This window comes from Silene latifolia, chromosome 4 (assembly GCF_048544455.1).
Source record: "Silene latifolia isolate original U9 population chromosome 4, ASM4854445v1, whole genome shotgun sequence".
Lineage (NCBI taxonomy): Eukaryota > Viridiplantae > Streptophyta > Magnoliopsida > Caryophyllales > Caryophyllaceae > Silene > Silene latifolia.
Genome location: NC_133529.1, coordinates 5,890,238 through 5,906,999, shown reverse-complemented (window position 1 = coordinate 5,906,999; position 16,762 = coordinate 5,890,238). Strand labels below are relative to the sequence as shown.

The 16,762-nt window shown below is 31.0% G+C and overlaps 2 protein-coding genes across 2 annotated transcripts in view; both read right to left on the bottom strand.

The window, feature by feature from the left end:
* Positions 1-16,762, bottom strand: part of LOC141652730 (uncharacterized) — a 115,422-nt gene that overhangs the window by 23,978 nt on the left and 74,682 nt on the right. The window lies entirely within an intron of this gene.
* Positions 10,774-13,077, bottom strand: LOC141652715 (NAC domain-containing protein 100-like). Its single transcript, XM_074460304.1, has 3 exons — positions 12,560-13,077; positions 12,195-12,472; positions 10,774-11,553 (listed from the first exon to the last, which is right to left on the bottom strand). Exons 1-3 carry the CDS (start codon positions 12,750-12,752, stop codon positions 10,990-10,992), a joined length of 1,035 nt encoding a protein of 344 aa, XP_074316405.1. The 5' UTR covers positions 12,753-13,077; the 3' UTR covers positions 10,774-10,989.

Genomic DNA, 16,762 nt, shown 5'->3' with positions numbered 1-16,762 from the left:
ATATTACAATACAAGAAGAAGAACAAGCAGAAGGATTTACAGACATGACAACACAAGAAGACCAAGCGGAAGAAATGATGATAGAGGACACTATAACACAAGATGAAGAAGAGGTCGCACAAGTAACTCCAATCCCTCGACTCAGTAACCGAAACAAGGAGACTAATTGCACAAAAGCTCTTACTCGGTTACAGAAACAATAAACTCAAACATGGTTTGGTGACGAAATTGAGTCAAGAGTTCAATATTTCTAGGATGGCAACATGCAAGAAGCAAGATCAACATAGTGGTTGACTCTTAGTTTAGCTCGTCAGTAAGGCTAATGAGATAAGATTTTAATCAATTATTTACCTTTTTTTTATAAAAGGTATTTTTGTAGGAAACTCGGCCTAATTAAGAGCAAAATATTGCAGAGCATTCTTACCCTGAGTCCATGCCTAATAGACTTCGAGTTTGTCACCTCGGGTGGCTTACCTGGTATACGTGGTTTGCGGGCTATTACGTATACCCGAGGGTTTATCCAGTGTGCACCGAAGGTAGCGGTTGCGGGTTCCCTCGTTACCCAAAAAAAAAAAAGATGTAAATACGACACAATAGCATCAAGTCATCAACAACATTTCAATGTAACACATTCAACAATACTTTTCTTGTAACGAAAACAGTGTCACATGCATAGCCAATTTATAAGCCATCATATATGCAAAATGTCTTGTGAAAAACGAGGAGAGGAGATTAATGATTAGCTACAATGACATTTGATAGAGAATAAGACTAGGTCGTTAAATGCTAGAATTAACCTATCAAATTAACAATTTATAAGCCAAACTCGACTTTACACTATGCAATTAAAAATAGTAGTAAAGGAAAGTAAGGGTCGAACCCAAGAGAAGGGATTAAGACTAAAACTTGAATTGTAAACTATGTGACAACTAATTACGATTCTATTAACTAATTAAGACTCTAACCACAATTAAGACTTACTAACTAAGTTTATCAACAAACAATGGCTATGAACAATGGTAAACAAGTGGTGACATAAATGGAGAAAGTTTGGTTTTGAAGTAGCATAAGGAAAAGTAAAGATGCAATTTTTATCATATAAGTAAAACAACAAACACTAGATATGCAACAATCAAATATGGGAAAGACTTGGTGTAATTCTCTCTTAGTAATCCAACAATGACAAAGTTTGACTCTTTTCTCTCTATTGTTATCTATCCAATACTATCATCTCAAGAAATTGACACACACAATTAAACCATATATGTGAGTCCTTCAATTCCAACCACAACTCATTAAACCATGAACGAAAACTAGAATTGAGCATGAAGCTTTTGCCAAGAGATGTAAGCTAGAATCTAATCCTACTAGATTAATCCATGCTAGCAAGAAAAGAGATGTAATTTCCTACTTGAAATATGAATCCTTTAAACCAAATCAACATACAACAAGTTTGCTCCAAACAATTCTAGATAGATTAAACCATTTCTCTAGAATTTGCAATAGTTGGGTAAATAAGATGCAAGAGTGATCAATTCATACATTCATCTACTCAACATAAGAATTTAAGAACAAAGGAAAGAACAATAGATAAATTGAGAGAGATTTAGGAGTCTTACAACATCAAAGTTGGATACTTTGATCAAATTACACCAAGTAAAGAAAGATTAGCCTTCCATAGTTTGCTTACAACCCATAAAATGAAGAAAGATTAACATAAATTAAGGAAAGATTAAGTTTTAATTATTACAAGACTAGTTTGGATGCCCGTGCGTTGCAACGGGGTAATTAACTTAGTAACAAAAAAATGGTTATAAGGTCTTAATATTTACATCTTATGTCTAATCATTTATTTAAATATGATCAAAAGTCAAAATATCTTATTTAAGAGACCAAAAAGATGTTGGGTTGATACCTAAGTTCCAAGGACGCCTCATATTTATAATCATAAGACCACCACATCTTATTTTAATCTTTCGATGTGGGTCGATTCTATTATTTTTATATAATCCTACATTGTTTTTCAATGTGGGATATATAACATACTAAGAAATACACAATTTTATATATGTACAAATTATATGAAATCTATACACTAATGATAGCATTTTTACCACGAATCAAATTATGTTATCTTCATAATTTTCTTAACGATATTTTTTTGCCAAATGAAATGTAAGAGTTTTTATATAAAAATTAGAAACATCACTTGAATATAATATAGGAAATAAATATTATAATAATTAAATATTCTCCACTATATTTTTTACATCAAAAAATATTATTTATGATACTTTCCTAAATTAATCTTTATGATCACCCATCTTATGAAAATTTTCTGATGTGGGACAATTCAACTATTTATATGTAGTATATTTACCACACCTACATTATTTTTCAATGTGGGACAAATAACAGACAAAAAAGTACATCTTTTTTGCACCTGTTTCGATATCAAACCCGATTTAATAATAAGAAAATATTATACTATCGATTTATATTCGTATGTTTTTTTCCATTTTTTGTCATAATTAAAATATGTACAAATGATATGATTTAAAGTACAATTTTTTTTCCTAACACGACTTTTAAGATGTAATTAAGGGAGCAATAAAATGTATAAACAAATGCAAAATATTTTTTTTCCTGGTGCGATTTTGATTAATGGTTAAAAATTATGATGTGTTTTGGTTACTCAAATGTAATGAGGCATAATAATTACCTATATTTGAAAGTTTAAAACAATTGAATTCTACTATTTATCAAAGTAAAAAAAGCTCATTACTGATTTGTTTGTGGATTCAAAATCTTTTTATGCAACACTTGATTGTATTATAGTTCATAAATTTTCTATTTTAGTGCAGAGATTATCATTATATATGACACATTAATAACCAATTTATGTATATTTAACACCCATTTTATTTTTTAATTATGATTTTGTCTTAAATAAAGTTATTATACTATCAATTGTCTTAAAATAAACATTATAATATCACTAATATGGTAATATATAATCGCTTTTATAAATATCTACATGATTAATATCTGTATGGTATTGTTGTAACTAAGGTTTGCCGTTAATACAAACTCTTATAAGAACTCTCTAAGATAATATTTAAGCGATTCAAAAGATTTTGGGTTGATACCTCTATGTTTCAAATATGACTCCTATTTTTAATCATTTGATACCTCACCTCATGATAATCTTCTAACGTGGGACAAATAATATACTTAGAAATACACCATCTTTGTTGCGCCTAATTCAACATCTAACCCAGTTTAATAATAATAAGCAAATACTATACTATTTATAATATTCGTATAATACATTTTTTTTAACTTCTTATCATAACTAAAATATGTGCAAATAATATGATACTATATTCTAATGCTAGCATTTATTTACCACGAATCTAATTATATAATTTTTCAAAAAAAAATTATGTTACTTTTTTGCTAAATGAGATGTATAAGGTTTTATATAAAACTTATAAACGTCACTTGGACATAATATAAAAAATATATATATCATACCATGTAGATAATGGTATAAACTCTTAATTAAGAGCTCTCCAAGACAATGCTTAAGAGACTCAGAAGGTTTTGGGTTGATATTTAAGTTCTAAAGATGCTTTTTATTTATAATCATATGATCACCCACCTTATGCAAAACTTTCGATGTGGGACAATTTTATTATTTATACGTAATATATTCACCACACCAACATATTTTTCAATGTGGGACAAATGACATACTTAGAAATACACCATCTTTTTTCGCACCTAATTCGACATCTAACTCGGGTTAATAATAATGAGCAAATACTATACTCCATCGATTCAAGACCAAATACAACATTCCTTTTTTTACCCTATTCATGAGAATAACGTCTTTACGATTCCTTGCAATATGTAAGACAAAATATGGTCATGTGAGATCTTATTTGATTCACCTATAAAGTAGAATATCAATTTTTTAAATTTTTTATAATGTAAACTTAAAAGTATTTACGTTGTAATTTGTGTCTTGGCAAGTGTGTAAATGAAAATGTTGTATTTGGTCTTGAATGGAGGGCGTACTATTTATTAATATTCGCACGTTTGTTTTTAATTTTTTTTATCGTAATTAAAAATATATGCAAATAATATGATACTATATTTTAATGCTAGCATTTCTTTTACCAAGAATCTATTATATATAATATAATTTTCATAATTTTTTTTATAATACTTTATTGGCAAATGAGATGTATATGTTTTTATATAAAGATTATAAACATCACTTGAATATAATATATAATATAGAAAATATATATATATATATCATACTGTGAAGATAATGATATAAACTCTTAAGAGCTCTCCAAAACAATACTTAAGAGACTCAAAAGGTTTTTGGTTATATAAGTTCCAATGATTACTCCTATTTATAATCATAGGATCACCTACCTTATGTTAATCTTTCGATGTGGGACAATTCTGTAATTTATACGTATTATAATCACCATACTAACATTGTTTTTCAATGTGGGACATATAACATATTAAGAAGTACACCATCTTTAATATGTGCAAATCATATGAAATCTATACTCTAATGAAAGTATTTCGGACCACGAATCTAACTATATTATCTTCATAATTTTTATAACGACATTTTTTTGGCAAATGAAATGTCAAAGTTTTTATATAAAAATTAGAAACTTCTCATGAATATAAAATAGGAAATATAGATATTATAGTAATTAAAAGATTCTCCACTTTATTTTTTATGTGGAAAATATTATTTATGAAACTTTCCTAAATTATTTTTGATGATGTGGACGCTTTAGAATCGCTCGAAAAAACTCTCTTTTATATATATAGATAGATTAAAGCCAAGCATGAGATCTTAATGGTAAGGAGGTTGTATGATGTGAGTAGGAGTCCCTTTAGAACTCAAAATTCTAGATATATATAGGGAGGCACGAGAATCTAGGTTAAGTCCCTTAAGAAAGCCCAAAACACGGAACTAGAGTTGCGATAGCAGCGTATTTGCGCAGGCTGCGCACAATTGCGCAGGCTGCTCTTCAAACTGACAGCAGCAACTTGCGAAGGCCATATCTCCCTCGTTTCTTGGACAAACGAGGCGTGTGACCTACCGTTGGAAAGCTAAGATCACAAGATTTCATCTCCAATTGGCCTTGCGTCAATACGAGCTCTAGAACTCGAGATATATCCATTTGAAGTTGACCCTTGTGAAACCGAGTTTTCAATTCTTCATTTTGGCTCTTGTTTGTCTATGCCAAGGCATCAAATCTTCCATTAGCTTACTTTTCTTGACTTTGAACTTATTCCCTTGGCTTACCTTTTGCTCTCCTCCTTCACCTTGGTAAGTTATAAGTTAAGACTCTAAAATTACAACCAAAAGTGCAAACCGGTATATTACAACAAGTCCAACTAAAACACGGTATCAAGCATGTTTATTGTGATAACATTAACCTATTGACTCGTCACAATTTGACACTATCAACATTACAAATTAGCTGCCAAAAAAAAAGACATTACAAAATTGAAAATTAAGATTGTTTCAATATAAACTTAATTAAGTGGCAAGTTTCAAAGTCTGGCTACAGAAGATTCTTGGCAACATGTATTGGAGTGAAGTGGTGCATATATACTCCATTATTAGTCCATTGTTTTTAAGGTTTCAAGTGCAAGTTTCCTGCTCTTTGATTGCGGGAAAGGGAAATAATAAGGCAATTATTTGTATTGTCAGCGTAAGATCAGGCAAACTCGCGGCCCCCCCATTTGTTTTTAGCAAAATGCAACAAATACATGCATTATAGATTCCTAGCTCGCTATTGAGAAAATAGTTTGCTAGAAAAATTAACATAAAGTTATAGTATTATTAGTCATAGACTCATAGTACATGTTCTGACATTATATGTCTAAATACATGTAGAATTTTCAAATCTAGTTCACATTCATATTAATAGTTTTAGTAAAACCGCAAAGCATGTATTTACATAATTAAAGTTAACACCAAATAAACTTTCAAATATATATGATAATCTGGAAATAATATAATGTACATCGAATTACTTAACCTTTTAACTATTAATCTACACAAATTAAATCATGATATCCATTGATTGTTTTTATATTTTTAATCAGCTTAACCAAACAATTTATACATATTTAATTTTCATACCTTCATAGCATTTTCCACTCAAGGATGGTCTAGCTAGCTATTTCCTTTCTTTATTTTCGTACTCTCTATTACTCCGAAGCTGTTAGCTTGGAAGTTGGACAAAATAGTTACGTAAGAACGAATAATTACCCTATTGATTAAGAATTTCTAATATAAGTTGTGGTTATTCGAGCAATAATTTCTAGTACAAGTTAAAGTTAGTTGACATCTGTTATATTACATAGAAATATTCACTTAAAAGTTACAATCGTTTTAAGTTTTAACGAAAGAGATATAGTAATGCCTTATCACTTCAAAAAAGTGTTAATTTAGATAATTTTATTACCCTTTCATTAGAACACGTACATTATCCTTATCTTCAAAAGTTGTACACTTAGCCATACCTTTCAAACTCAAAAAGGAAATGAAGAGATTAAAAGAAGAAAAACACAATGGAGGGTGGGTGAAAGATAACCTAATTGGTTGAATTGCAGTTAGTACCTCATGACTAATTATATGTACTACCACTTCGACACACGTGTAGTAATTACTTTTAGCCCCCACACCATACAAAATCGTCTTAATTACATCCCCGCACATTATAGTCAACATTATTATAATGTACCAAAAAAAAAAAAATAGTCAACATTATTATCAGGGGTGTCTAAGACCACCCCCAAGCAAGGTCATGACCTAGGTCATGAGGGGGGTGGGTCTCCTTAATCACAAATTAAACTCCAAATTAGCATGACCCGGTTGGCAAAGAAGGTCGTCTCATGACCTCTTTTGATATTCTTGACCTGGTTGGTGACCCGACACATGTCATGCTCTGGTTTGTTGGTTACAAAAAAAAAAGAAAAAAAGGACAACGACGCCTGCAATCTTGCTCTGCTACTCTGCTACTCTGCCCTTTATACTTTTCTGCAAAAATGTAAGTTTCATAAAAAATAAAATTAGGAATACATACCATAGCAATTGAAAATAAATTACAAGAATATTTGTTTTGAGCCACATTTTAAATTACCTATTTAACGAACTCAATTTTGACGGATTTTGAACCATTTTTTAAAATTTATATTTAAGAATTTGGTTTGAATTTTTATCAATTTCGTTAGATCTATTGGTTTAATCAAAATCATGCATTAAATTACGCAAGAGAAAAGAAAGAAAAAAAAAACCGAGGAGGGTAAATAAAAGATTGAACGATGATGGTGATGATGATCTTTGATGATGCTGATCTTCATGCAAAAAATCCATATGTCGATCTGGTGGTGAAGGTCGATTGATGATGGTGAAGATCGATTGACGATGGTGATGAGCCACGATTGAGTTTGGGGAAGGAGATGAGCCCGTGCGTATATGATGGAGATGGGAAAGAGTAAATTAATTGAAGATTGATGATGAAGATGAATAATAAATTTGGTGAAATAAAATTTGGGGCTGGTATATTAATGTGAAAAATTTATGGTTTGGGAATTTGTGTTTTATGATGGGAAGATGAAGAATGAAGAAATAAATTAAGATGGGAAATAATAGTAAATGGGTTAAGATGAAGTTGGGGACTCCAGGAAGACTAACTTAGGAATTTTCTAGAGGAGATTAGTGTATGCAAATATGCAATAAAAGACGGGATTTCGAACGTATAAACTAATTATCTCGTTATTCGGAAAAAATGATCTCATTGAACATATTTAGTTTCCTAAAAAGAAGTCCTCTTTTATCTTTTAAAATTTTAACATTGTATTTTTTTTCCTAAGTACGAAATAAATTTAAAATACTTAAAATACTTATCATATTAGACTAGTTATTAATTTATTAAAATATTTACAAAATCACAAAATTAACTTATTTATAATTTCTTAGTAAATAATAATTGAAAAGTAAGTGAGAGGTTTTGGTGGGGTAAAGAATGTGGGAAATGATTAGAATTGTTGGAAAGTAAAAAAATGATTGGGTTGGTGACCTAGGTCGTGACTTTCTGCTTGGGAGGGTAAAAGTAGGTCGAGATTAATAAGGTGTGATTAAGAGTAAAATGGGATGGTGACCTAGTTAAGGCGACCCTTGCTTGGGGATGGTCTAAGGCCACGGGCAACCACGGGCGTGAGAACCGGGCCTCCGCTTTTGGTCACCGTATTATAAGCTTTTATTAATGAAATTCAATACAAATCTCGAAGTATAATATACTTAAGCATTCATTTTTGGGCCTCATTTTTCCGTGTCGCACCGGACCTCCATTTGTTTTAAGACGCCCCTGATTATTATTATTATTATTATTATTTAATTTGTTCTCCTTAAATATGAAAGTTTATAACAAAAAAATTGCTTAAACCATCATACATCTAATACTAAAACTTGGAAGAGACGGTCTTTCAATAAGTTATTGAGAGACAAGTCTTTCGTACCTTTTTATTTCTATTTCGTGACCCTTTTGTTGTTGATCGCGACATAGTAATTTCGTACCTATTTACATAATAAATGTACACATTTTATCTTTAATCATGATTTGTACTTATTTTATTACTTCTAAACGCTTTATACAGATTCTTATTTTATTTCGCATGTTTAATAAAGTGGCTTATTTGACTAAAGTAATTTACTTGATCAGAATTTAAACTACATATATATTTTTGTAAGCCATTGATAAATATCTAAAAATCGATTTTAACTTAGCTGAAATGAAAAATAATTAGGAACTTTGATCTCTTTGTACATGACAAAGTCATGATTTTAATATGTATATTTTTTTTTCCTATTAATTTAAGGAGAACGATGGGAAAGGGAGTAAATACATGAGTCAGGTCATGGAATTGATCTTTCTACCAAACTTTATCCAATGATGGGTTTAGATTCATGCATTCTATTGTTCGTTAAGAGGAAGATAATAATAAAGAAAGACTTTAAAAGGATTGTAATAAGACACCATGCATCTCATTAATCTATTACCTAAATAAATGAAAAGTGTTTGAAAAGAACCTTAATTTTGAGCATTACAACTTTATAAGACTCAAAACATGCCACATACATCTTATCAATTTATTATAATTTATTAGTAACATCTTTCATAAAAAACAATTAATCAGTATAATGAGAAAATAGTTAGTGGCAGATTTAGGGGGCTAGCAGGGGCGCTTGTCCTCGTTGGTGATCGAAAATTTCAAAGTTTTCGGTTAAAATTTTCCAATTTTTTTCGAGTTTCCCTTAAATCATTACCCACTTCATCCCTGTTGAAATTTTTTCGCCCCCACTGAAGTCAATTCCTTGTTTCGCCACTGCTAGTAGTGTCGCCCAATAATACATATCATGTTGGTGGCCTGGAGTACAGTAACTTGGACACGAGCTTTCACATTGTCGACATCTACACGACAATAAATTCGAGAGATCAACGAGAGTAGAGCTGATGAGTAACAAGAACAAGATGCATTTTTTTTACTAAAACATAAGAGTCGTTTGGTTGCATGCAGGAATTTTCATTCCCTAGGAAGTGAAAGATCACATGAAGTTAGAATTCATGTGAATTAGAAAATGTTGTTTGGTTGCATATAGGAATTGAAATTTATGTAGGCATTCCCACTTACCTAGGGTACCTAGGTAAGCAACTTCCTCCATTATGGAGGAATTAGAATTCATGGGAAGTTCCAATTCATGTGAATTGGGGTAACCAAACAAGTTACCCATTTTGCAATTCACATGAATTGTACTTCCTGTGTTTTTTAGTGGGTAATCAAACGACCCTTAGAAATGAAAGGTGGAAAGTAAGACAAAACTCCAATAATTATATCTTGGTGATCTAACCAAAAATAAATAAGGTAATCAAAGGATTGGGAGAGGGAAAGTAATCGAGTAATGTCTAGTGATGGGTAAAAATTAAACTAAATATAATTAGAACATTATAATCACATGGTAAAATGGTATCACCGTTCTAATGTATTATGCACGTGAAAACTTGGGAGGTTTGTAATTTCAGACGACATGTTCATCTGCCCATCTTGGCATCTTTGAATAACGAATGGCGTTAAGTGCATGATTAATCTCTTAATCAACTAACTTTAATCAACCTAAGCTCAATTTATGCACGTTATAAATTCTTAATCTAAGGTGATCTTATTGTTATTAATGTATCATCCACTAAACATTAAAATATACTCGATTTTTAGATTATCGCGTTTACAATTGGACAATTGCAAGACGGTTATATATAAGTAATATATAACGTATAGAGTAACTGCTATTGCTATTATTAGATGAGGCGTATAACCTCATACAAGATCGCAACAATTCCGCCATTCGAAAAATGGTAAAGCACAAGAAGTACTTCATAAGTTTTTCTTCTAATTTGTTAGAGTGTCAATACATTAGCAGTCAAGACATTAAATTCAATCTTAATCTAATCCACTATCAATCTGAACACATTAAACAAATGATTAAGACCATATCAATCCAGAAAAGAACAAAATGATTTAATAGTTTAAGTAGTTGATATTATATTGTATCCTATATGACTATATCACAATACCAAAAACATAAACTCTAAAATAAGACGGTCTATTTTACCGGGTCCTCCAGGAGAACCGTCATCATTATACGTAAAGACAATCTATCAAATAAAATATTATAAAGGTCATATCACGATACAGAAAATAATATTTAATTTAATCACTATCACCACCTCCCAATTACAGTAATTAATTAATTATATACATAAAAATTAACACTAATACAATTTCTTTAATTAAAAATAAAGTTTTGTTTTTTTCCTCCTAATTCACTATGCTTTCCTCTGCTTCTCTTCCTATAGCTGCATTCTTCAAATCTCATTAGTAATTCCATAGGTTTTCCAAATCGATCGGTCCATCGGAGGTTGACGGACCGTCATGACAGTCAATTGGCCGCCGACCCATATCAAAAGTCGAGACGACCGACGAAATTTCAGGATTAATGTCACTGCTTAAACCAGTATCTTGTGATGCACTGTAATTAACCTCTGTTTTGACACCCTGTTTCAACTCTGTTTCTTGATTATGAAGAATTGCCCTTAAGATATTTTGGTCAGACATTAAATAATTCCCTGGAAACGGGTTTGTTTGCGATTGAATATAAGAATTAACACCCGAAATTCTAGGGAAATAATTGTTACTTGGATTTGAAGGGATTGAAATGAACGGATTATTCGAAATAAACCCGTCATTGTAATGGCTTGTATGAGTTGTATCCATGGGGTTGGAGAAGCAGGGTACGTGAGGTGATGCTTCCATCAATGGCGGTAAATTTACTGAAGGATTAAACTCGGGATTGATCGATTCCGGTCTCATTAAACCCGGGAAAGGGAGTTTCTTTCCTGCTCCACTCTTTTGGAATACCCTGCATATCACCCATTCATTCTGCAAACAAAATTATAGACCAATTCAAATTCAAGTTAGTTTGGTATTGACCTGACCAAACTAAATCGACCCGAATTCGCTACTTTTAGACCTAAATCAGGTCAAGTCAAACTAAATGTCAAGAAACCATCTCAACTAAAACCAAAAGCTTAAGCTGATTGTTGAAATCTCAAGATCGGTTTTATATTTTAATACTAAACAATGTAAAATGACCCAAAACCTGAATTGATCAAACCCGACCAGTAACTCAGACCAAACAACATAGTATTCTTTAACAAAACAACGTAAATTGACCCAAAACCTGAATTGAGCCAATCAGACTAGAAACTCAAGATCGATTGTATATTATAACACTAAACAATGTAAAAATGATCCGAAACCTGAATTGATCCAACCCGACCAGTAACTTAATCCAAACAACATAGTATTCTTTAACCAAAAATGTAAATTGACCCAAAACCTGAATTGATCCAATCCGACTAGTAACTCAATCAAAACAACGTGGTATTCTTTAACTTGACTAGACTCGAACTGACCCAACCAATACCGGACACGTAAATGACAGTTTTTTTTTGGTCATAATTAAGATTAAAAACAGGGGAAATTCAGGGGAACAAGAATGAAATAAAAGGAAATCTTACTTTAGCATTAGTAGGGAGATTTTGAAGTGAAGTTTTGCCATCAAGACGATATTCATGCATAACCCAATTCGATTTCTCGCCTTTCGGAGCTCGACCTTTGTAAAACACCAAAGTTTTCTTCATACCCACAAGAGATTTCCCTCTAAAAATTTCCTTGTCTTTCCCCGTGGCTTTCCAATACCCGGCTTCAGTTGCGCGGTTTGTTCTTAACCCTGTTGGGTATTTCCTATCCCTTACACAAAAGAAGTACCATTCCTTTTCCCCCATTTTCGCCCGCCCTGTAATTAACAAAAATATTAACATGTTTCAATAAATTAGTTGGTCTCACATGTACGTATATGTTAATACTTTTCATAGCAACTTACTTGGTAAATCCCAAGGCTCGCACTTGTTCAAATCAACCTCTCCAATAGCTCTAGCAGAAAAATCATCGTCAACAACCTTAACGGACAAGTAATGAGTGATCAATTCCTCGTCGGTTGGATGAAATCGGAACCCGGGTGGTAAGTCCATAGGTTCTTGGTCACGGTCACCTACATGAATTGCCATGTTTTCCATTTTATGATCTTGTTAAATAAATACACTTAGGGAACTCCTACTAATTTCTTCTTGTCTGAACCTAAACGCCTCTTTTTCAGCTAACAACTTCCTTACTATTTCCAATAACCAACTAGTTTTTTTCTAATAAAAATGAAATTCAACACCAATTTAATTCAAAGGGTATATAAAATTATGAATTTTAACAAATGGGAATTCTTTTTTTTGTTGATTTTTAAGGTAGATCACTTAAAAATGACTAAGAATAAGAGTAAGAAGTGATGATGGAAAAAAGATGAGAATTTTTTTGGGGAGTAAGAGATGAAAATGGTAGTATGAAAAATTTGCAAAGATGGGTAGCAAACGTCCCTAAATACTGATGGCTAAGGAAAAAGATACGTGGTATGCAAGGAAACTTTCCCATTTGTAAATAACAAATTATTCTTTAAGACGGTTATATCTGTCTTCCACTTAAAATGAGTTAAATAATAAGATAGGACAAACATCGAATATTTAGGGACTATGAAATTTTTTGTTTTTCTTTAAGATGATTATATCTGTCTTCCACATAAAACGAGTTAAATCATAAGATGGGACAACCATTGAATATTTAGGGAATACGAAAAAATTTGTTTTATCTACATAAGTGAAGTGTTATTTGATCTATTTTAATCAATCTTAAGACGGATATGTTCTCCTTTACACTAAAACGGGTTAAATAGTAAGGTGAGACGAACATTGAATTGTTAGGGACTATGAAAAGTTTGTCCCATCTATACAAGTGAAGTGATATTAGATCTGTTTTAGAGAGCAACTGTTTGTAGAATACATTTTATCATTATTATTATTTATTTTTTTAAAGGAAAATGTTAAGAATTGATTTATTGTTAAAAATATGAAAGTTATTACGGAGTATAATTTTATGTTAATTGTTATAATTAAAAGAGAATTAGTATGCCTCGTATGAAATCTGACCAAAGACAACTCATACCACAGGAAATTCTTAGATGCACTAATTAATAATATGCAGAATTTTGACTTTTTGTGTCCTTTGATAACTAAGTATTAGTACATCCCCTATCTACTAAAAGAATAGGCGAACTCTATTATTTTCCCGCCGAAAAGCATATTCTCAAAAAAGTAAACTAATGATAATTATGTTCATTCACTAAATAAGGAAACTAACAATTACAATTTAATTCAACTATTATATTTTCATTAAAGTTAATCTTTATATCAAATTATATTATTTCCAGTAAACTCTAAACTATATTATATTTTAATTAAAATAAAAAAATTGATATAAAACTATAAATTGCTAAACCTTTTATTGATCCTATTATTAGATGATGAGTTGACCCATATGCTATATAAAACGATCGTTGTTATTACTTTCATGACAAGGAAAATTGAAAAAAAATATATAAATTAAAACTCATTAGTTTTATGCTATAAAAATATTTTCATAAGAATATATTTCAACTTATTACTCAATTCTCATAATTAATTTTCAGTTTTAGCTTTTATTTATCCAAACAAAATACAATGATGACAAATGTAAACAATTATAAGCTATCAATATTATATAAGTAATTTTATAAAACTATTAAACTTTAAATACCGTGCATATAATGCACGGGGTCTAAACTAGTAATTAAGTAATGAATTAAAAAAATAAAAAAAAAATATATTAAGTTGGGAATAAAATAAGTATGTAAACATCAGCAAGAGTCAGGACAAATGGAAGGAGGCTTTTCAAGCACTTTTATTGGTTGTTTTTATCTGTGTTGCCAGCATAAGCAAAAATCTGCCCATCAAATTAGGATACTTCCAAAACAACCCCTATTTAAGAAGATGAAATACCAAAAAAAAATTATAAATTAATGGACTAAGGTAGAATGACTTGCAAAAATCTAGTTGGACACACTTTATTGTAGAGCTGTCTTAAAATCGCGGAATTGATTTTATTTTTGTAGTTTTAATTTATAAATTAAAATGTTAAATTACTTTAAATTTAGTTTCATAAATCTATTTAGAGACCATGTTAATCCAGTTTAGGATTACTATTTTTCAATGATGTTTTGGAAATCATGAAATTTGAATTAGAATTGATGGGGATGGGGTGGGGTGGGGCACATTCGTGTTCAAGTAAAAAAAATTGATTAAAAAAAATATATATTTGCGTTTGGAGAAAAACAATAAAAAGCAAAATACTGCGACGAAATTTGCATTGTACGATAGCAGATCGAATAACTATGAAAATGAAATATATGTTAAGGTATACTTCTTCCATCCCAAACATTTATTTACCTATTTTATATTTCTGTGTCTTATTTATTTATTTATCTTTATATATTTTGGGAATATTTTTTAAATCTAATTTAATCATTCACGTAGCATATTGTCCACTTGTCATTAATTAAGTAACAATATGTAAAAATAATCTGTTCCTTTCTCCATTCTTAGTCTTTGAGCCAAAATAAAAAATAAAAAAACAACTAAAAGAAATGAAGTACTGGTACTAATTTACATACTTTCATAAAATTTTATAACTCTATTACTTCAAATCCTAATTCTGTCACTGCAATCGATTTATTCAAATGTCTTCCATAGAAGTAATATTACACACACCTTACATATTGTTGATTTGTTTCTCATGCCAAAATGCAATTGCGCTTTCAAGCTGTTAGTGTTGATAAGCGCGGCTGTTTAGCATTTAAGCTAATCCTGGGACCAAGTCCTATTCCAACCCTTTTTTTCTTTTATGATTTGTCATTATAAAATGCTACATTTATAATGATAGTTGATATGTCGATGTTAATATTAATTAGAAATAAAATAAGGAGACAAAGTCCATTAAAGTTTGATAAATCCCCGGCTCTTCCAAAAAGAGTACTTTCTAGGACAATTTAGTCTTTATACGATAGTGTTTCAGGCAGTGGCGGAGCCAGGATCTATACTTAGGGGGACGAAAAAATTTAGAGGGGGGTGAATGACTAAATTCATAAGGTACAATCGAAAAAATTTCGAAAAATTTAACAAAAAAATTTCGAAAATTTCATCCGTCGGGGGGCGATCGCCCATGCTAGCGCACCGCCTAGCTCCAACACTGGTCTCGAATTAGTATTACTCCGTAACAAACTAAAATCACCACATGGCTAAGGACTAACCAAGTGGTGTTAGTCCAGTGGTAGCCGGGTTAAACCTTGAAACTTGCAGAAATGCAGGAGTTGAGAGGTCTCGGGTTCGACTCCCAGCTGGGCGATAATCACTTGGCCACTGCAGCTCCGAAAGGGGTGGCTTACATGGCCCATGTGGTGGTGCGGGAATACATGGGCCCGGGGGGATTCAACCCCTCGTCATCAAAAAAAAAAAAAAAATCCAGGATCAGAATTTAATTATGCTAAAATTTTGATTTATAAAATTGATATTTTACGTAAACATATATGAATCGAAGTATGTGATAAACAATATTATACGGAGTAAAAAAGAAAATGGCGAGTAAGTGAGTCATAACCAAGTAAACGAAGTACGTACGGAGTACATTATCAAAATTAACTTTAGCCTAGATTATCATTGTGCAACTTCATTAGAAATTTAAGAATAAATGGACGTATTGTATATAATACGGAGTAATAGTTATAAATTGAAAGTGGCTAGTTAAAAAATACTTGACTATTAACGATGACTTTGTTTAAGAGAAATTTTGTTAAGAAGTCATTTTTAGGGTTGAAATAATCAAAGAAATTAAACTTGTCGATTTCAATGGTATTTTATCTGAAACTTTCAAAAACTAATATCAAAGCTACTAGATGGGTAGTATCAGAAATAATCAACGTGGTTATTCATCCTAAATTTAGCTCATTTATAAACATGATCTACTCTTAGCTCATTTTTCGGGATATTTTCATCCAATTCTAAGATATAAAATAGAATAAATTGATGTTTTCATGTAGAAATGGTGTTACATTTTCCTTGGAATTTCGGAAAGATTTTTTTTTGGGTTCGTTACTGGTCATAAATTGGTCACA

Coding starts and splice junctions, on each gene's coding strand:
- LOC141652715 (XM_074460304.1), bottom strand. CDS start 12,752: ATGGAAAACATGGCAATTCATGTAGGTGACCGTGACCAAGAACCTATG. Junction 12,473..12,559: donor CGAGCCTTGGGATTTACCAA/GTAAGTTGCTAT, acceptor TGTTAATTACAG/GGCGGGCGAAAATGGGGGAA. Junction 11,554..12,194: donor ATCTCCCTACTAATGCTAAA/GTAAGATTTCCT, acceptor TTTTGTTTGCAG/AATGAATGGGTGATATGCAG.